The sequence below is a fragment of the Eriocheir sinensis genome, chromosome 28, assembly GCF_024679095.1.
Source record: "Eriocheir sinensis breed Jianghai 21 chromosome 28, ASM2467909v1, whole genome shotgun sequence".
NCBI classification, from domain to species: domain Eukaryota; kingdom Metazoa; phylum Arthropoda; class Malacostraca; order Decapoda; family Varunidae; genus Eriocheir; species Eriocheir sinensis.
The window spans coordinates 17,600,896-17,623,079 of record NC_066536.1 but is presented as its reverse complement, the minus strand read 5'-3'; the positions used below and the strand labels follow the sequence as shown (position 1 = coordinate 17,623,079).

Here is a 22,184-nt window from a genome sequence, read left to right as displayed (position 1 = left end):
CGTCTCGAGGTGGAGTGACTCAAAGCCTGACCACCACCACCACCACCATCATCACAACTATTTCACCACCGTTTACAACTTCTTCTTCTACTCCACTTTTTCTTCCTTCCTTCATTTCCTTCCTCCTCTCGTTTCTTGTCGTTTCTTCGTCTACTTACTCGTGGTTCCATTTTTCCTACCTCCTCCTCTACCCCAAATTTTTCTTTCCCTCTTTTTTTACTCTTCTTTCTCCTATTTTTCCCTTTTTTCCGTCTTTTCTCATCACAACTACTCCTCCACCACCACCACCACCTCTTCCACTCCCACCCTCCACTTTCCGCTCACTCCTCCTTCATCTCCACTACTTCTTCCACTCGCTCACTCACTCCTTCCACGCTCTCCTCCTTTCCCTCAATTTTTCTTCCATCACCACCATCACCAACATCACCATCATCACCAACACCCCCCACACCATTACTCATTCACTACCAACCGTAACCCAGGGAGGACGTGAAGAGGTTGCCCTGATTAAGGAAACTCACGGTTCAGAGGATGTAATTTTGCAGGGGACATCATAAGAACAGTTAACCTCCCCAACTTCCTTTCCCGTGTTTACCCTTCGGTGGTTCTCTGAGCGCCGACAGCATCTCCCATTTCTTGAGGCGGAGGCTGACGGAGTGGCGAGGAGAGGCTGAAAAGGGGGCAGGAGTAGGTAGTAGTTGAATGCGACATAGAAAGAAATGAAGTAAAGAGAATGGAGGAGGAGTAGATAGAAGGAGGCTGCGAAGAAAGAGATGAAATATTGAGATGAACGAATGGGAAAGAGGAGAGAGAGAAGAGTAAAAAGAGTAGGATACAAAACGGAGAGAAATGAGGTAAGGAGACGGACGAAGGGAAAAGAGGAGAGAAAGAAGAATGAAGAAAAAGAGGAACAGAGGAGGTAGGAAAACGGAAATAAGAATGGAAAACGAAGTAGGAGTAGCGAGTGGAAAAAGGAGTGAGTGGAAGGAAGAAAAAACGAGTGGAAGGAGTAAGTGGAACGAGAAATGTGGAGGAGGATGAGTGAGAGGAATGGATGGAGGAGAGAGTGAGTGAGCGCCGAAGCCCCATCAGAGCGTCGCCCGCCGTTGTCTTTTCCTCGCGCGCACCGATGGGACGCAGCGCTAATTACATGTTGGCGGCGGCGGCACACAAATTAATCACGAGAGGAGGACAGGGAGTTACTTTATTCTCTCTCTCTCTCTCTCTCGGTCTCGGTACGGTCTCTCGCGCTCTCTCTCTCTCTTTCCGCTGGCTCGATTGGGAAACATTTACCGCGTGATTAATTTAGTGGTCGCGGCGCCGCTCGTCACTTCCAGACAACAGCGGCGGCGGCGGCGGAGCGGTGGTCGATGCGGCGGTATTGGCAAGGCGCGGTCCGTCCCACACTGTTGCTCCCGGGGACGGCGACTGGTGGTGGTGCTTCAGTTCATTAGTCTACGTAGCCTTCACTCTCTTCAAAATGTTAATTAAAAAGAAAAACCAAGTGAAGAAACCAAATCGAAGAAACTAAATTGAAAAACCCAAATATGAAAAGCAAACTCACGGGTTTTAAAGAACTGAAAAAAACAAAAGTTGAATCCAGAATTGAAAAAAAAAAGTGACGAAATCAAATTGAACAGTGCAATTATAATTAATGAAACCAAATAAGACGAAAACTCACGGATTTTGAAAAGGCCAAAATCTCCAGCGTCTAGAATCTCTTTGTATATATCTGTAAACTTAATCATCATATTTATCAGCACATACATTAGACCTAGATGTAAGGCCTTAGAACTGAGGTAACTCCCTATCTATATACGTATCTTCATATCTACTTATATCTATTGTATCTATTTATTCATATGCACGTACATTGGACAAAGAAGTAAATGTTGTAGAAGCGACGTAACTCCCGCTGTCCCCAAAATTATGTAAGACAGCAAGACAACAACCGGCGGTCTCCTCTTCAATGATCTTCGGTTCACTTCTTCTTCCTTCCTTCCTTCCGCGTATTGGTTGCCAGGGAGACCGGTAAAACAGTCCTCCTCCTCCTCCTCCTCCTAGTCTTCCTCCTTCTCCTCTTCATTTACCCCGTTCTTCTCGTCTTTCCCTCCTCGTCACGCCTCGGAAGCTATCATATTATATCGAAAAACTTCCCTTTAGTCGTATCTCGGTAAAGGTCACGCGGTATTAGTCTGGGAAAGGCCACGAGGTATTAGGAGTCCCCGGCCGAAGGAGGGAGAGAGAGAGAGAGAGAGAGAGTAAAGTTTGCCCTAACGAGAGACGCGAAGAGGCAGCATCTCGAGTATGTGTGGGGGTGTGTGGGTATGGGTGGGTGGGTGGGAGGAGGACGTGGAAGAGGAGGAGAAAGAAAAAGAGGAGTAAGAAAAATGGAAGAGAAAGAGGAAGCGGACGAGGAGGAAGAAAAAAGGAAAAGAAAAAGAAAGAGAAGGAAAAAGAAAAGAGGAAAAAAAGAGAGAGCGGAGGAGTAGAAAAAAGAGGAAGACGAAAGAAAAACTGTTAGAGGAAGAAGAAAATCAATCAGTAAATCAATCTTTCTATCTGTATCTATCTCACTATCTATCTATCTATTCCCATCCAGCTCTTGTTAGTAGCGCCCGAGTGACTTCCCAAGACAGACTCATCTCCTCCGGACACGAGATTTTACCGGCGACTCGTGAAAGAAATCGCAGAAGCTCGACATCGGAATTAGAGGTTAAGGGGAAAGTTTATCTTGACATAGCGCGGCAGGAGAGTCGAGAGGAGTCAAAGGCCCGTAATCAGGTCCTTGCGTCTGGTTGCTGATGAGACGAGATGAAGATGGGAGGGAGAGGAGAGAGAGGAGGGGGTCGGAAGGCGTTTTATGTGTGGGTGTGGGTGGGTGTGTGAGTGTGTGAAGGTCCCGTGAATGTTTTGTGGGTTATTCTGTGAGACAACTTTCTCTCTCTCTCTCTCTCTCTCTCTCTGTCTTTCTTACTTTCTACCTATATATATTTGTCTCTCTCAACACCTACATACACACACATAATTAAAGAAGCAAGTAACTTTAATAATATGAATAATATGAATCAAATTGACAGTGTGTTATTCTACTCGTATATGGAGACTGTCTATGTGTCTATCTATCTATCTGTCTTTATATCTCTCTCTGACTCTCTCTGTTAACACTGACACACACACAAACAAAGTCTAACACAGGTAACATGGTAGGAATCTCTGTGAGGAAAGACACTCTTTCTCTCTGTCTATCTATCTGTCTCTATCTATATATCTCTCTCAACACATACAAACACACACACACACGCATAAACAAACAATCAAGCACTCGATTCAAGGTAAGGATTAATTTGGACTGCCTCAGTTCACCCTCGTGTATGTGAAAAGCGCAAAGTCAGGAGCGTAGAGTTTAATTTAGGGAAGGACTTTTATTTATTTTCTTCGCAGATTCAGTTTCGGCATCAGCCCCGTGCAAGCCTCCCTCGGCGCGGTGTTTATTTATCATTTTGCACGAGACAGATTATACAACAGAGAAGAGCAGAGAGCAGGGAACCAAGTCTTGCTACCCGGTATTAGACCAGAAACCATCGCTGAAACTCCCGGTGTTGAGAAATCTTGTAACTGAACTGTAGCAGACCCAACGAAGAATTTGGCGAAACATGCAAGCCGTTCAAAGCCAAAAAGTGCAACAGACAGCCACTCCAGCACTTTTGGATTTGGCGAAACATACAAGCCGTTCAAAGCCGAGGGATTTAACAGACGGTCGCTCCAGCTCTTTTGGATTTGCTTATCATGTATTAGTTCAAGGCCGCATCCTCCTCAACACTGCAGCTCCTCCGGTTCTCCGCTGGGCCGTGACTGTCAGTTCGGTGTTCTCAGACGCTTCCGCCTCACACATCAACTCTCTCCAAAGCCCGAAAAGGAGGTCAATAGCGTTCTCATGAGAGGTCTTTCACGGTCATTGTACAGAAGCCTTGTCAAACTACCACCAGGATCATGAAACTACCCCCCTATGGAAATGACTACAACTCCTATGAAAAGCCTTGTCATGTACGTGTCTAGACTCATAAAACTACACATGGAAATTGTTACAACTCCCATGAAAAGCCTTGTCAAATGTGCGTCCAAGGCCATGAAACTACCCCCCCCCCCCCCCACCCACCCCACACACACAATGGAAATGACGACAACTCCTATAAAAAGCCTTGTCATATACGTGTCTAGACTCATAAAACTACACATGGAAAGTACTACAACTCCCATGAAAAGCCTTGTTAAATGGGTGTCCAGGGCCATGAAACTACCCCCTCATGAAAATTATTACAACTCCCATGAAAGCCTTGTCAAATGTGTGTTCAGGACCATGAAACTACCCCCTCATGAAAATTATTACAACTCCCATGAAAGCCTTGTCAAATGTGTGTTCAGGACCATGAAACTACCCCCTCATGAAAATTATTACAACTCCCATGAAAGCCTTGTCAAATGTGTGTTCAGGACCATGAAACTACCCCTTCATGAAAATAATTACAACTCCCATGAAAAGCCTTGTCAAATGTGTGTTCAGGACCATGAAACTACCCCTTCATGAAAATTATTACAACTCCCATGAAAAGCCTTGTCAAATGTGTGTTCAGGACCATGAAACTACTCCTTCATGAAAATTATTACAACTCCCATGAAAAGCCTTGTCAAATGTGTGTTCAGGACCATGAAACTATCCCTTCATGAAAATTATTACAACTCCCATGAAAAGCCTTGTCAAATATGTGTCCCCCACCATTAACCCCCCCCCCCCCCCCCATGGAAACGATTACAACTCCCATGAAAAGCCTTGTCAAATTTGTCCCCCCCACCATGAACCCCCCCCCCCATGGAAACTATTACAACTCCCATGAAAAGCCTTGTAAAATATGTGTCCCCCACCATGAAACCCCCCCCCCCCATGGAAACGATTACAACTCCATGAAAAGCCTTGTCAAATATGTGTCCCCCATGAACCCCCCATGTAAACGATTAAAAATCACATGAACAGCATTGTCAATTAGGTGTCACCCACCATGAACCCCCCCCCCATGGAAACGATTACAACTCCCATGAAAAGCCTTGTCAAATATGTGTCCCCCACCATGAATTCCCCCCCCCATGGAAACGATTACAACTCCCATGAAAAGACTTACCAAATGCGTGTGTGCTTGGGGCGTCGAAATGTTTTAAGAATACGACTCATTTAGCTCGTGTTGAAGTCAAGGCCACGTATCCGCTTTGAAATGTGAAGTGAACTCATCTGATTAGTGGGATCAGTAATTACGGAAGTTTTCCCTTAGTTAGTGGCACTGCAGGCATTAGGTCGCAGGTGAGTTCAAAGCCAAACAAAGGTGTCAAGGAGAACCATGAATCGCGGCCGTCACGAGAGGTGCTTCAACGCCACGCCAGTCGGAGAGAGTTAGCGGCGAGCGGCATGTGTGAGACGGCTTGTGTGTCTGTGTCTGTGTGTGTGTGTGTGTGTGTGTGTGTGTGGTGTTGGTTTTATAGTGTGAGGTTTATTTGTTTCATAGTAGTGTTGTTTTCTCGTGTCACATTCCTAATTGTATTTTTTTATTGTATTTCTGTTATCTCGTCCTTTGTTGTGTATCGGCTTTGTGTTTCTGTAGTGTTTCGGGGAGTGTTTAGTGTCACGTTCGAAGCATCCCACACTAAAATCTTAATCTACATTATTTAAACCTCCTAAATCATAAGCCTTCGTTCTTTGTTTTATGTATTTCCTTATATTTCTGGAGTTTCTGGGGCATTTCTGGTATTTTTCCGGGATGTTTCGGGATGTTCTGTGACAAATCTGGGGTGTTTCTGGGGAGTGTTTAGTGTCACGTTCGAAGCATCCCTCACTTAAATCTTCCTCTACATAATTTAAACCTCCTCAATCCTAAGCCTTCGTTCTTTGTTTTATGTATTTCCTTATATTTCTTGGGTTTCTGGGACATTACTGGTATGCTTCGGGGTGTTCAGTGCCTCGTTTTAAGCACCTCACACTAAAATCTCCATCTATATAATCGGAAACCTCAACCGTGAGCCTTCGTCTGCTTTAGGAGGCGGTACGTTCCCTTCCCGCCGTGTTGAGGGAGTCGCTATCGGTCCCCGCGGCACGCCAAGGCCACGGAGGCGAGACGAGAGAGATGGTGTCTGGGCGTGAGGGCGAAGGTGAAGCCGTCGCGACGACCCTCAGGAGGCGGTGAACGGCGAAGCGAGACGCGGGGAAAGGTTGAATGAAGGAGGAGGAAGGAGAAGTGAAAGAAATGAGGAGTAGGAGGAGGAGGAGGAAGGAGGAGGCTGGGAAGAGGCGAAAAGGTTGAAGGAGGAGGAGGAAGGGGAGGAAAGAGAGGAGTTGTAGAAATGGGAGGAGTAGGAAGAGGAGGAGGAAGAGGTGAAAGAGGAAGAGGAAGAAAAGGAAGAGAAAGAAGAAGAGAAGGAGGAGAGGAAGAGGAAGAGGAGGAGGACGAGGAAGAGAAAAAGAAGAGGAAGAAGAAAGAGGAAGAGTAGGAAAAGGAAGAGAAAAATGAAGAGAAGGAGGAGAGGAAGATTAAGAAAAAAAGAGGACAAGAAAGAGGACGAGAACGAGGAAGAGGAAGCGAAAGAGGAAGAAGAGAAACGAAAAAGGAGGAGGAAAAAAAGGGGAGGAAGAGGAGGAAGACGAAGTGAAAGAGGTAGAGGAGGACGAGGAAGAAGAGGAAGAAGAGGGAAAGGAGGGAGGAGAAGGATGTTGCATATAGGTAATTGAGGAGGAATGATGGGTGGAGTGGCACATGAAGAGGAGGTAAGAGGCGAGGAGGAGGAGGAGGAGGAGGAGGAGGAAGAGAAGAAGAAGTAGAGGAGAAGAAGGATGCTGATCAAGAGAAAGGGATGAAAGGGATGCATTGATAAAAGAGAGACGAGGAGGAGGAGGTGGAGGAGGAGGAGGAAGAGAAGAAGAAGTAAAGGAGAAGAAGGATGCTGATCAAGAGAAAGGGATGAAAGGGATGCATTGATAAAAGAGAGACGAGGAGGAGGAGGTGGAGGAGAAGGAGAAGGATACTGATAAGGAGAGTGAGAGGGATGAAAATGATACAAGAATACAAGATACAACCAAGCGTGACACATCCTCTATAGCATCATCGACATCAAGTTTAAGCTTTGATCGTAATGGCAAACTACTTCAATCACAAAGCTACCAAGCATCCGCCATTCCCCTCCATCACATCCACGCACCTAGTCACACACACACATCACACAAGCCTAAACTATCCCTCCCCAACCTTCCTATTGACACGTTTCCGTTGAGAGGACAGCTGGGAACTCTTAATAATCCGCCCCGTTGAGAGGTGCCCGTCAGCAGCAGATACCACGCAGCAATCCCGGTGAGGTGTGTCTAATTATGTAGCGAGCGTGAGTGAGGGGCTTCTGGTTACAGTGTGAGTGCCGGGAGAAGCAATGTTACGTATCAGAGTCTCGTTCACTGCAAAAGGACTCTCAAGCTCAAGTTCAAGGGCAAAATAACACAAAGAGCAACAAAAAAAGACCTCTAAAGAACGAGAGACCTTAAAGACACTTAGCATATTATAACATGACCAAGGTATAGTTCACAGCAAAGGGACTCTCAAGCTCACGTTCAAGGGCAAAGTAACATAAACAACAACAACAACAAATGACCTTTAAACGCTGCTCTGGCTAAAGAAACAAAGAACGAGAGACCTCAAAGACACTTAGCACATTATAACATGACCAAGATATAGTTCACAGCAAAGGGACTCTCAAGCTCACGTTCAAGGGTAAAAATAACATAAACAGCAACAGAAAAAAAGGCTCTCAAGTCGCTTCTTCGGCAAAGGAAAGAAAGAACGAGAGACCTTAGAAATACTTAACACATTGATCGATACACTCAGACGCTCTCTCCTCTCACGTCATTCATTTCCAAAGGCATAAAGAGAGGTAAAACGCGTCCCCATGAGCGTTTCTTTACATTCATGGTGCAGAAACCTTGTCACGCTTCTACCAGGGTCATGACACTACCCACCATGGAAATGCCCTCAATTCCTATACGAAAGCCTTGCTAAATATGTGTACTGAGACTCGGAAAGGTTTAAGAATTTGACCCACTGTATTTTCCGCCTTCTGACCCAAAACTACTGAAAAAAGCATCGTTATATATGTAGGTTTTAACGATAACTTTAATGGAACATCGTTACGTGTGTGGGTAAGACAGTTTGGGGGTCTGAAAGTGATGTACGCAATGTTCTGAACGTGAAATAAAGCTGCCCTCCATTCCCTCTCCCTTCCCTTTCCCTTCTCCGTCATCTCGCAAGCCGGGAAACGTGAGACTGCTCAGATATCAAATTAAACCATTCTTTTTTATCCACCATCGTCTGTTTTACTTACCGAAGAGGAAGAGGAAGAGGCGAAAAGGTTGCAGTAGGATGAGGAAGGGGGAGAGAAAAGAAAGAGGAAGAGAAGAGGAAAAAGAAAAAGGGGGAGGATGAATAGAAAGCGGTGGTGGAGGTGGTGCTTCGTGGAATATACATACTTTCTCTTCAGTTTTTCCTCTCTCTTCCCAGCCACAAGAAAGTAGGTTAAACGCGTCTTTCGAGCAGGTAAAGGAATAGAAAGTCACTGAGGTCTAAGCTAAGCCGTGTGTGTTGCCTCGGAGATCCCTGCCGAGCGTCTCTTTCTTGATCCCTGCGTTCGTGGTGGCTAGTTAGCTCTTTCCGGGAACCTCGCGCAGACTCACATCCGGGTCACGACAACGGTTGAGCTAGTCCTGCGTAGATTCATTCCACGTACTGAGACAATAGCTTAGCAGAGCAGCCATAGAAGGTCTTAAAGAAATGAAGCGATATACCACATTTCAGGAACCTCGCGCAGACTCACATCCGGGTCACGACAAACGATATGCAGTCAGTCCTTCGCGTGGGGGTCTTTCCATGTACCCAGACAACAGGTTAGCAGGGCAGGCTTACGTAGAAGGTCTTACAGAAGTTGAGCGATATATAATGGTTTAGCTGTTTTTAGAAAGCTCGTTCAGACTCACATCCTGGTCACGACAAATGGTATACAGTCCCACGCGATGGTCTTTCCACGTACTGAGACAACAGGTTAGCAGAACAGCCATATAGAGGGTCTTAACAGAAGCGAAGTGATTTGTTACATTTCAGAGCCTGGAAACGCATAACCAGAATCTCATCAATAGGTCTTTTCCGGGTGGTAGTAGTTGTGGTTACGGTGGGGATGGTTTATGTCTTGCTCTTGGTGGCGGTGATGGTGGTGATAGTGTTATTATTCCTATGCTTTTGTTGTTTTTTGGAGCCTGTTTCTTGTTGCTGTTGTTAGTAGCGTTAGTAAGTTCGGTGATGGTGAAGGAGGAAGAAGAGGAGGAGAAGCAGGATGTTGAGGGAGTTTCGGTATAGTGGAAAAGGAGGAGGGGGAGGAGGAGGAAGAAGAAAAGGAGGAGGAGAAGAGTGATGTGGTAGTTTTGGTGATGAAAGAGGAGGAGGAGGAGAAGGATGTTGTGGCAGTTTTAATAGGAGGTAGGAGGAGAAAAAGAAGAAGAGGAGGAGGGGAGGATGCCGAGAGGGAGAGGAGGCGCGCAAGCAAGCAGTGGTGTTAAAAGTTCGTCCACGTCTCGGGCTGTTGGTCGTGCGCGGCGTGGAACCTCGCGCCGCTAGAGGCAGACTGAACACTGTGAGCCGCCAAGATTTTGTCCGGGATTGGCGTGAATGGCGAGCCCCCGAACTGACTGACTTGCCCGCGGCCACTATATAGTTTTGTTGCCTGGCTTCTCCTGTCACTTTACTTTCCTGATATGCTCGCCACGGTCACTTCTATTTTGTATTATTTCATCTCACTGATTTGCTGGCTATAGAGTTTTATACTAGTTGAAAAGTGAAATACCCACCACCACCATTACCACCACCAATAACAACAGCAAAAAGAAGAAAAAGAAGAGGAAGAAGAAGAAGGAGAAGAGGAAGAGGAAGAAGAAGAAGAAGAAGGAGAAGAAGAAGAGGAACAAGAACACCACTACCACCGCCACCACCACCACCAAACCCATCCACTACCACCACCACCACCACCACCCTTACCCCTACCACCAAACCCATCTACCACCACCACCACCACCACCCCTACCCCTACCACCAAACATCTACCACCACCACCACCACCACGATCACCACCACCTCCACCACCTCCGTCCCAGTTGCTAAATTAAAGTGTTAGTTATAGGGTTGTTTATTTATTTATTTATTATGTTGTTTTATTTTGTTTTGTTTTTTTGTTTTGTTTTTTGTTTTGTCTTGTTTTGTTTTGTTTGCTTTATTTTTTCTTTTCTTTTCTCTGGATGTTTTCTTTTCTTTTCTTTTCTCTGGATGTTTTCTTTTCTCTGGATGTTTTCATTTCTTTTCTCAGGGTGTTTTCTTTTCTTTTTTCAGGATGTTTTCTTTTCTTTTTTCTGGATGTTTTCTTTTCTTTTTTCTGGATGTTTTCTTTTCTCAGGATGTTTTCTTTTCTTTTCTCTGGATGTTTTCTTTTCCTGTCTTTTCTCAGGATGTTTTCTTTTCTTTCCTTTTATTTTACTTTATTTTGATGTTTTCTTTTCTTTTCCTTCTGTTGGTGTTGCTGGGTGGATGAGCCGCCGTCTCCCCAGAAGAGACTCACCCGTCACCCACCCTGCGGCCCCAGGGGCCGAAAGCTGGGTGACTTTATTTATTTGCTAGATGTTGCAATTTCATTTTCCTTTCTCGATGTTATAATTTTCTTTCCTTTTTCCTTTCTGGACGGTCTGGGTTAGCCTCCTTCTCCCCAGAGGAGATTCACCCGTCACCCACCCTGCGGCCCCAGGGGCCGAAAGCTGGACGACTTTTTATTTATTTTCTTGATGTAATTTTATTTTATTCTCTCGATGTTTTAATTTTATTTCTTTATCCTTTCTTGACAGTCTGGGTTAGCCTCCTCCTTCCCAGAGGAGATTCACCCGTCACCCACCCTGCGGCCCCAGGGGCCGAAAGCTGGGTGACTTTTTATTTTCCTTTTCGTGATGTTTCTGTCATCCTTTCTGGTGTTCCTGGTCTGAACGTTTTCCTTTTCTTGATGTTTCTATCATCCTTTCTGGTGTTCCTGGTCTGAACGAGCCGCTTTCCTCCCAGAAGAGACTCGCCCATAATTTTGTGATGTTGGTTTGGGCCGAAAGGTGGATGATTGTTTTATTTTCCTTTTCTTGATGTTTCTCTCATCCTTTCTGGTGTTCCTGGTCTGAACGAGCCGCTTTCCTCCCAGAAGAGACTCGCCCATAATTTTGTGGTGTTGGTTTGGGCCGAAAGGTGGATGAGCTTTTCTATTTTCCTTTTCCTTTTTCTGGTGTTCCTTCTCTGCATTTTCCTTTCTCTGTAGTTCCTTTCTTTGCTTTCCTTCTCTTGGTGTTTTCATATCGACTTTTCCTGGTCTTGTATGTTGGAACGCGTTAGTCTCCTTCTCCCCAGAAAAGACCCGCCATACCAACATACAAGACGCTTCAAACAAAGCAAAACAAGACAATTTTTTTGGATTTTTTGTTTTTATGGATTTTTTTGTGTTTTTTCGTTTTTTATCGTTGATGGCATGACACTTGCCTTGCTTAGGGGAATTGTGCCTCCCTAAGCGTCGAAACCCAATGAAACGTGTCAAGAACTTGTCGTCTGGCTAGTAAGAGGTCAGAAACTGTCTTGCTGGAACTTCACCCCCCCAACCCCCGGACCCTCGGGATCTCCGACACGGAGGTGGACGCTCCGGGGGAGCCGAGGCGCCCTGCCGGAACCCTGAGCCCTGCGACGCTCGCCAGGAAGGCCTTGGGCCCCCTGACGCTCCCCAGCCCCGCGAGGCGAGGAGGGTGGATAGCAAGATGAACTTCTTAAAATTCCAGACGGGATTATATTAAATCAATCGAAAATAAAGTGAAGGCGCCGGCAACCGTTTTTGTTGGGTCAAGGATGGCAGGACGAAGGCCGAAGAAAGGTGACAGAAGGAAGGAAGGAATAAAGGAGGGAAGGCGACAGGACGAAGGAAGGAACGAAGAAGATGACAGAACGAAGGAAGGAACGAGGGAAGGAGGGAAGAAAGGCAAGAACGAGGGAAGGAAGGAAGGAAGGAAGGAAGGAACGAGGGAAGGAAGGAAAGTGATGGGATAAAAGAAGGAAGGAAATTAACAGGGCGAAGGCAGGAGACTGAGCCGCGAAGATTCCGTCCGTGATTGGCGCGAATGGCGAGTCCCCGAAGTGACTGACTTGCCCGCGGCGACTGTATAGTTTTGCTGCCTCGGCTTGGTCCGTCACTTTACTTCCCTGATTGGCGCACCACGGCCACTTTTATTCTGTGTTCTTTTACCTCCCTGATATACTTGACATAGAATCTTACTAGTTGCGAAGTTAAATCACTACCACCACCACTACCACCACCACCACCACCACCACCACCACCACTACCACCACCACCACCACCACCACCACCACCACCACCACCACCACTACCACCACCACCACCACCACCACCACTATCACTACCACATGCCTTTGAATCATCTTAGTCATCCTCCTCTGCACCGATTCTAACATTTTGATATCCATTCTATAGTAAGGTGACCAGAACTGAACCGCATAATGCTAAATATAGTTTGAGGGAGACTTCGGCGCTTCTCTTTTGCTTACACTCCTTGAAATAAAACCCAGTACCCTGTTTGCTCGATCTCCAGCTTGAATGCACTGTGCCCTTGGACGGAGATTATGGAAGAGGAAAAAAAATACAGAACAAAAACAGTATACTTAAAACCATAAAAACAACAACCACAGTACACCCTAACCTCCCTCCCCCTAAACTTCACCCCTCCCCCTAACCCTCACCCCTCACCCTTCTCTTCTTCCACCCCTACAGGAACTAGTGCGAGAGATGAACCGCCTGGGCCTAATGGTGGACTTGTCGCACGCCTCGGCCAGGACCGCGAGAGACGTGCTGGCCACCTCCCGCGCGCCCGTCATCTTCTCCCACTCCGCCGCGCGCGCTCTCTGCAGCATCGACAGAAACGTTCCCGACGACGTCCTCAGTTCCCTGGTAAGTCAGATAGATAGAGAGAGAGAGAGATGGAGAGAGTGTGTGATAGAGAAAGTAGAAGAAGAAGGAGGAAGGTAGAAACAGAGTAAGTAAAAGAAGTAAGGACGAGATTTGAGAGAGAAAGAGGGAGGAAGGGAGGGAGGAAGAGAGATAGAGAGTGTGAGTAAGTGTGTGTGTGTGAGAGAGAGAGTATACCCTTGAATAAAAAATAAAAAAAAGTGTTGGGGGGAGGCCCTTACCTGACCTTATCTGACCCCCGTTTTCTCTGTCCCCATCAGGCTGCGAACGGCGGTATAGTGATGATCAGCTTCTACAACGACTTCCTGACCTGTACCGACAAGGCCACAGTGAAGGACGTGGTAGGTAGGTGCCCCGGCCTTGCTCTCTTTAGCTTTTCATATACTTTCTCCTCTTCCTTCCATGACAGTCCTCTCATAATTTCTCTTCCTTTTTTTTCATTTCTGCTTTCTTTTTCTTCTCTATCTTTTTTTCATCTCTCCTTACTCCTCTTATTTTTTCCTCTTTTCTTCTTCCTCCTCCTCCTCCTCCTCCTCCTTCTCCTGTTCATGTTTCTTTTCCTCTTCCTCCTCCTCCTCCTCTTTCTTTTCCTACTTCATTTCATTTTGTTTTTTCTCCTCCTCCTCCTCCTCATAATCTTTCTCTTTCGCTTCCTTCTATGTCTATTTACTGTCTTCCTTCTCCTCACTGTTATCCTTTTTCCCTCTGTCTTTCTCTTTCTTATCATCTACCTTGTCTTCCTTGTTGTCTTCATCCTCTATGTCAACTTTTTTGTATCTCGTTTTCCTTCCCTTCCTTCTCCTAATCCTTACTTTCCTTCTTCACGTCATACTCAAGTCTGCTCCTTATTCATCCTATTATCCTTTTTCTTTCTCTCCATTACCTTACTCCTTACTATGTTATTATTACGCTCTTCATTCCTCTTACTCCTTACCATCCCTTCCTCTTGATCTCCCCGCCCTCGTGTGTGTGTGTGTGTGTGTGTGTGTGTGTGTTAGGCTCGGCGCTTCAGGCTTATCTCTTCGTGCAGCGAGACACCAACACGGAGACATGTTTACCTCGTTTGCCAGAGCCTTGAGGGAACCGCCGCGCCGTCACCTTCCGTCCCAGGGTTGTCAGGCAGAGGTTGGCGGGTTGGCGGGACGCTTGTTTACATGAGCCGCCTCTCACGCTCTCCCTGTCTCACGCCTTGCCTGTCCCACTCTCTCCCTGTCTCACATTCCCCCTGCTTCATGTCACCTTCCTCACCTCATCCTCCCTCTTCCTCCTTTCGCTCATCACGTTCTTCTATGTTCTTCTTCCTCCTCTTGTTCGTTCCTCTTCTTTCTTAACATTCTTTTCTCTTCATCGTTTCTCCTCCACTTCCATTTTTTTCTTCCTCCTCTTTTCCTCCTCCATTTCCTTTTCCTCCTCTATTCCCTCCTCGTCGTCCTTGTTCTTACACTTTCTTTTGTTTTTCCTCTTCGTCCTCATTCGTCTCTGTCTTCCTTCCTCCCCAATTTCTGTTCCTCGCTTCATATTCCTTCCTCCCCTCATCTCATCCTCCTTCTCCGCCTCTCAGATCAATTATTTCCAAAGGCCAAAAGGAGATCAGTCGGGCTCTAGTGGGGTGCTTTTTTGGTTCTCAGTACAAAGGAAGCGTCAAACTACTACCAGGGTCATTAAACTACTACTACTACTACTACTATTACTACTACTGGAAATGCCCAAAACTCCTATACGAAAGCCGTGCCGAATGTGTGCGTTTGGGCCCCAGACTCGCCTCACATTACCTTCCTCACTTCATATTCCTCCCCTTCCTCGCCTCTCTCTCCTCGTTACACCATGTAGTTTTATCGTATCTATGCTGTTATCGCGCCCCGGGGTTGCCTGGGATGCTGTTTTGTTGTTGCTGTTCTCATCTAACTTTCATAACTTTGCGTCCATAAACATTAAGCTCTTTAACTTTTACAACTTTCCCGCGTCTGACTGCAACAAACTTTCCATTAAAATACATAGGACATAGAGTTTACTTGCTGTTTTAAACGTTCATAGGCTCGACCTAGCTCCGTATACCGCGCAGTGTCACAATTTCTTTACCTATCAACAGTTCATAACCACTAACTTTCTTGCTAACTATATTATTTACTTACTTACTTACACACTTACTTCTTTAATTGCTTATTCAATATCACAAACTCTTTTATGTTAACTGGACTATCATATAAAAGTTAAAAACACAAGAAAAAAGTGGATTAGGTTTTACGCAAGTTCTCCCTCGCCCCCCGCTACACCACCACCACCACCACCACCATCTCCTCCTCGCCACTGAGCCTCCCCCTCCCTCACTATATAATACACACGAGCCTTCAGGATAATCGCCGCCCATCGCATCTTTCTCCTTCCCGCCGCGCGTCAGCTGCACAAGTTTTCCCGGCCTGATCAGACTCTCGTTCCTGCGAAGCGACGTCATTGCGAAGTTTTAGGGAGTTGAAAGCAGGTTATATACTGGCGATGCAATACGTATTATCGGCAGTTTAAAGACCGAGTGTGAGAGAGAGAGAGAGAGAGAGAGAGAGAGAGAGAGAGAGAGAGAGAGAGAGAGAGAGAGAGAGAGAGAGATAACTGAGATTAACTTAGAGTCATACTTGTAAACATTTCCGCATCCAAATACCTTACACATATTTGACTAGGTTTGCGTTGGCGTTGTGGCGAGCATTTCCAGGGGTAGTTTTATGACCCTGGTGGTAGTGTGACTCTTCTTCTGTACCGTGAACCTAAAAAAAAAAAACATTTAAGCCAAAAATTAAACTAAACTAAAGGGTCCATAGAAAAGACTTAGATTTCTTGTGGTTATATGACCCTGGTGGTAGTTTGACTCTTCTGTACCGTGAACCTAAAAAAAAAAAAACACTTAAGCCAAAAATTAAACTAAACTAAAGGGTCCATAGAAAAAGACTTAGATTTCTTGTGTTGTCCATCCATTTCATCTATTTCTCTTTTTATTTTCTTTATCTTTTCTACCTTTTTTCTATCTCAGTCTGTCTCAATTTCTCTTTCTTTCTCCATTTTTTTATATCCCTCTCATATATAGCTTTTTGACGTTAGCTCCCTTCCTGACCCTACAACTCCCCCATGCACCAGTTTCCTTCCCTGTCATCCCCACCCCTCCCCTTCCTAACCACTAACCCCTTACCATCTTCCTTCCTTACCTGAGACCTGCTAACACCCCTCCCTGGTCACCTTGCCCACCACCACTGTCCCCTAAAGCCCTCTCCCCCCTCTCGACGTCCCCTTTCCCCATCCACCTTGATAGATAGATAGTTAGATCATTTGTTTTTGTTTTGTTTTCTTTTCAACCGTTCGCTTTTTGATCGCCTGTTAAGAGGAAGTTCATGCACGTATCCATAGAAAATTGTATTGGTCGCCTTCTTTATCTCGTCCCTGAAATAGCTTTTGATGTTTTTTTTTTTTGTATTTTTCTATTCTTTTTTCCTCTTTCTTTATTTCTTTTCCCTTCGTTCGTTCGCTTTTATTCTTTCTTTCCCTTCGCTGTCAATATTTTTTTCCTGATTCTGCTTCGCTCACTCTTTCATCCTTTTTTTTTATTGTTTCTGTCTATCCATTTCTTTCCTCTTTTCTCTCTCTCTCTCTCTCTCTCTCTCTCTCTCTCTCTCTCTCTCTCTCTCTCTCTCTCTCTCTCTCTCTCTCATGTTATTCTCATTTTCCCGTATCCGTTCTCCTCTTTTATATTTGGTTTCTTTCATCATATATTCTTTCATGCATATTTCTTATTTTTTCTCCTATGCATATGTTTTCTTCTATATTTTTTTTTCTCTCGTTTTTCCTTCTCCTTTTTGCATCTGTTCAGCTCTTCCTTACCCTATTCACATTTCTTTTTGTCATATGCGTTATTTATTTATGTGTCTGTGTGTGTGTGTGTGTGTGTGTGTGTGTGTGTGTGTGTGTGTGTGTGTGTGTGTGTGTGTGTGTGTGTGTGTCAGCAGCGTCGCCCATCAAGTCAATTAAGAATGCGACGAAAAAGTTCAATGAGGCGGATCAAGGAAGGGACGAGCCCACGGTCCTGCGGCGCCCTGACTCAGCTACACCGACCCTCTCCCCCACCCCTGACACGCCCCTCTGCCGCCCCCTAAAAAAAGGAGAAGGAGAAAATAAGAAAAATGAAAGAGATGGAGGAGTAAAAATGAATGGAAGAAGAGGGGAAGAGAGAGAGAGAGAGAGAGAGAGAGAGAGAGAGAGAGAGAGAGAGAGAGAGAGAGAGAGAGAGAGAGAGAGAGAGAGAGAGAGAGAGAGAGAGAGAGAGAGAGAGAGAGAGACCCACCCCTACCGTCACCTTCTCTCTCCCACCTTGATAGATAGATAGATAGATAGTTAGTTAGTTAGTTAGATAGTCAGTCAGTCAGTTAGTTAGCTCATTAGTTACATAGAGAGAGAGAGATATATATATATATATATATATATATATATATATATATATATATATATATATATATATATATATATATATATATATAGATATAGAGAGAGAGAGAGATTGATAGATAGATAAATAGACAGACAGACAGATAGACAGGTTATTGAGCACGGCAGATAATTAGCTTCCAAATGCACACACACACACACTTGTTACAGAATACACATTAGATACACATGCATAAAAAACCATAACGTACTGTGTTGTCCATTATGATTATATATTATTCACACCATATTTTCGTTTTATCATGTAACTAAAACCATACCGGTAATGCGAGCACGGTTTTACTCTTTGAATAGGTGTGTGTGTGTGTGTGTGTGTGTGTGTGTGTGTGTGTGTGTGTGTGTGTGTGAATGTGTGGGGGGAGGGGAGTAGAGGGGTAGGGGGGATGTGTGGGTGTGATGGGAGGGGTTATGTGTGTAGTGGAGGGTAGGGTGTGTGTGTGTGTGTGTGTGTGTGTGTGTGTGGAAGGAAGGGGGGGGGAGTGGGGGGGTTTTTCCACGCCTAAAAATCAGTGGGTATGAAAAGTCACTCGGTAAATCAGTCAGTCAGGAGGTGAAAAGGGAAGCTGTTTTTTTCTGCTTCCTTTTTTCTTTCTTTATTTATCTGTCTTTCTTCTCTTTCTGTTTCTTTCGCTATATTTCTTTTCGTTTTTCTCTCTTTATTTATATCTTATTATTTTATCTCTGTCCCAATTTCTCTTTTTTTTCTCTATTTCTCTCTTTCCTCTATTTTCTTTTTCTCTTTTTTCTTTATTTCCCTCTTTTTCTTTATTCTTTTCATTTTTTCTATTTCCCTATATGTCCATTTCTCTATTATGCTCTATTTCTCAATTCTCTATTATCTTCTATCTATTCATCTTCCTCTATGTGTCTATCTATCATTCTATTCATCTATTTATCTCTATCTATCTTTTCCTCTAGTCTCATTAACAAGCCTCAGCAGTTAATCATTTTTCATCCTATTCGCCCATATATTACTTACCGTCAATCCCCCTTCATGCAGACTCTAATGAAAACACAGGGTTAAAATATTGCACCGTACACGTTAGAGGGCGTCAAGGGCGGACCTCCCTAATCCTCCCATTTATCAACATGTTCACACGAATCATTTTTTCAGTGTGTTTGAAGCTTGTATTATTTTGATCCGAGTTGACATGGAAAGAGTAGCTTGTGATGGATATACGTAGGGATGAAGAGTGATGGTAGTAGTAGTAGTAGTAGTAGTAGTAGTAGTAGTAGTGAATGATAACAATACCGTCAAAGATAAGTATGAGTGAAGGGTAATAATCTAAGAGGCATGAGTTTAGAAGGGAATAAGTGAGTAAGAATGAATGTGTGTTACCAGTATGTGTGTGTGTGTGTGTGTGTGTGTGTGTGTGTGTGAAAATGAGGGACGCTTATGTAAAAATTCAATGTTTTAAGAGAGAGAAGAAAAGAAAAAGAAAGAAAAAGAGAGATAGAAGAAAGAAACAGAGAAAGAAAAGAGAGAGAGAGAGAGAGAGAGAGAGAGAGAATACTGAAAGTCGCACACACACAAAAAAAAAAAAACTTCATATACGAAATCAACCCTGTGCTTTTTTCTTTTTCTTTTTTTTTCTCGTTTTTTTTCTGTTCCTGAGCAAACGCTGGCCAAAATGAAAGCTGGGAGGCAATAATTCATGTGAGATTAAAAACAAAAAAGAATTTATCACTCGCTCTGAAAAAATGCTGTACAGTTATTTTTGGAAGCGTTGCAATATGAGAGAGAGAGAGAGAGAGAGAGAGAGAGAGAGAGAGAGAGACAGACAGACAGACAGACAGACAGACATCAAAGCCGGGGTCACATTTGAAGATAAATTCATACTAGTTAACATCATCACATCCATCTCTTTAATATGTGACTGTCTGTGTGTGTGTGTGTGTGTGTGTGTGTGTGTGTGTGTGTGTGTGTGGATTATACACACACACACACACACACACACACACACATACAGACACATGCATCCTTCCTTTCACAAGCTGGTGGCCTCTCCCTACCGTTTATTCTTCTTGCACTTTAAAACACTCTGGAACGGTTTGCTCGGCGCTACAAAACGGCTTCAGGGGCTGTTTGAAGTGTCCTCCCTCCCTGCCTCCCTGCCTCCCTCCCCCTCGCCTCCTTCTCCTCCCTCCCTCCCGCCTGCCGCCTCGTCGCTAGCTTCCCGCCGCCGCTGAACGCAAACTTCTCCGGGAAATGTTCTGTAACGTTGCTCAAATTGCCGGCGTTCTGAAGCCCTTGAGCCCGTGCAGCAGCGAGGACAGAGAGAGACAGAGAGAGCCTAGGATGCGCTGTGTGTGTCTTTGTCTGTGTGTGTGTGTGTGTGTGTGTGTGTGTGTGTGTGTGTGTGTGTCTGGATGCTGTCTCTCTCTCTCTCTCTCTCTCTCTCTCTCTCTCTCTCTCTCTCTCTCTCTCTCTCTCTCTCTCTCTCTCTCTCTCTCTCTCGTCTGTCTTTCGCTTCTCTCTCTCTCTCTCTCTCACATCTCTGTTCATCAATCTCTCGTTTCTCTCGTCCCTCGCTCTCTCGTCTATCTATCTATCTATCTATCTAATTGCTTGCCTTCCTAATTGGACTTCCTGCATGCGTTCAAGGTCACACAAACACCCAGCTAACCTCACGTCAGCCCACAACCGAGCTACCAGTTATTCAGATTCATCCCCGTCAGGTTATTCTTTAGTTTTATCATCAAATTTTATTACGTGACAAAGGCTGGATTGCCCTTCTTTTTTTTTACATCAAAGGACACGGCTCAAGGGCAACAAATAGAGTACAAAAATAAAAGCCCGCTACTCGCCGCTCCCATAACAGGTAACAGTAAAGAGTAGCCAAAAGGGAGGTCAATTTCGGGTGGAGAGGTGACTTGATACACTCTGCTCCTCCGCGGCTCTCACCAGACATAAGGTTATATTCAACATCTAGAAAGACTTATATGGTTTCGCTTTCCTTCCCCAATCAGTCCCTGTATAGAGAGAGTGAGTAGATGTCCTTTCCTCCACACGCCTTATCCATTAACGTGATATTGTGTGTGGAAGGCAGAGGCTATTAAGGGTATATTCTCATCCACATGCATCTAGCTCCTTGGTTCTTGCTTTAAACGGCTCTGTGTTAGTATTAAGCAGTAAGGCAGTATATACTCATCCACGTTCATATAACTCCTTGACCCTTCCTCTACACGGCTCTGAGATTGTATTAAGCAGTAAGGCAGTATATACTCATCCACGTTCATATAACTCCTTGACTCTTCCTTTATGCGGCTCTGAGATTGTATTAAGCAGTAAGGCAGTCCTGAGCATCCACGTTCATATAACTCCTTGACTCTTCCTTTATGCGGCTCTGAGATCGTATTTATTAAGCAGTCAGGCAGTAAAGGAAGTGAGTCGTTCGTGCTATACCGTCTGACAACCCTCGACAGCTATTCACTTCGACTCTGTGCACGATGAAGCTCCAGCAAGTTGTACCAGGCGGCGCGTCCTGCGGTAGGGGCGGTAATGAACGAGCCAGGTGGGGCCACATTCTCAAACATTCCGGCACCTAGCACACATATTTGACAAGGCTTTCGTAGGAGTTTCCAGGGGTAGTTTTATGACCCTGGTGGTAGTTTGACTCTTCTTCTGTGCCATGACCCTAAAAACACTCATTAGAACGCTATTGATCTACTTTTTTGGCCTTTGGAAATGGATGGTGTTAAAGGCGGAAGCGTCTGAGCGTACCGAGCCAGGCCTTGTCCCAGCCACGCCCAACAGCCGCTGCCTCGTCGTTCAATCACTCGGCCGCCAGCACTGAGACGCGGCTGCCTGGCTTCCTTCCGCAATGAGACGCTGAGGGGTTTCCTTGCCTCGTGAAGGACTTGAATAGCTGGGCAGGTACGGAGAGGGGCGTGGAAGCAGGGTGACAAAGAGGGAGCTTGGAAACGTGGCAAGACCGAGGCGTGGAGTAGCGCTGGTGGGTATTCTCAGACACTCCCGCCTCCCACATCAACTATTTCCAAGGGCCAAAAATGGGATCAATCGGGTTCTCATAAGTGTTTTCTTAGGCACTCGGTACAGAGGAAGGGTCAAACTACCACCAGGATCATAAAACTAGCCCTGGAAACACCCCAAAGTCCTACGAAAACCGTGTCAGATATGTGTTTAAGAATGTGACACCTGCATGGCCGAGACGAACCGCAGAACATGAAGAGCAAGAGTCTGGCTGATGCGGAGAACACCTTGTTACCTCGAGCATGATATGACGACGTGTTAAGAGCCTCCATCACATATCTTTTTGCTGTTTCGAAGCTTGACACTGTACCCTACTTAGCGAGACGGGGCGGGAAGGGGAGGGAAAGGGAGGTATTGCCACTGGACTAACAGGCGAGGTCATTGAGTCAGCTGATCCTCGTGGGCGTTGGGTGAGGCTGGAGGTCCTGTTAATTATTCCGTTTGTTATTATTTTTCCTGTTTTCTGCCCCTCTGGTCTGCCATGCGCTGGAGGGGAGAAGGAGAGAGAGGAAAGGAAAAAGAGGAGGAGGAGAGAGGAATAGAGGAACACAAGCAGAGAAAGAGGAAAGAGGAGAGAGAGGAAAGAATG

At 45.2% G+C, this 22,184-nt stretch overlaps 1 protein-coding gene across 1 annotated transcript in view; it reads left to right on the top strand.

Moving 5' to 3' along the window:
• Positions 1-22,184, top strand: part of LOC127004675 (dipeptidase 1-like) — a 180,642-nt gene that overhangs the window by 147,700 nt on the left and 10,758 nt on the right. Inside the window, exons 8-9 of the mRNA XM_050872763.1 lie at positions 12,925-13,101; positions 13,380-13,464. Coding sequence (XP_050728720.1) covers positions 12,925-13,101; positions 13,380-13,464 — 262 coding nt within the window. The remainder of the gene's footprint in view (positions 1-12,924; positions 13,102-13,379; positions 13,465-22,184) is intronic.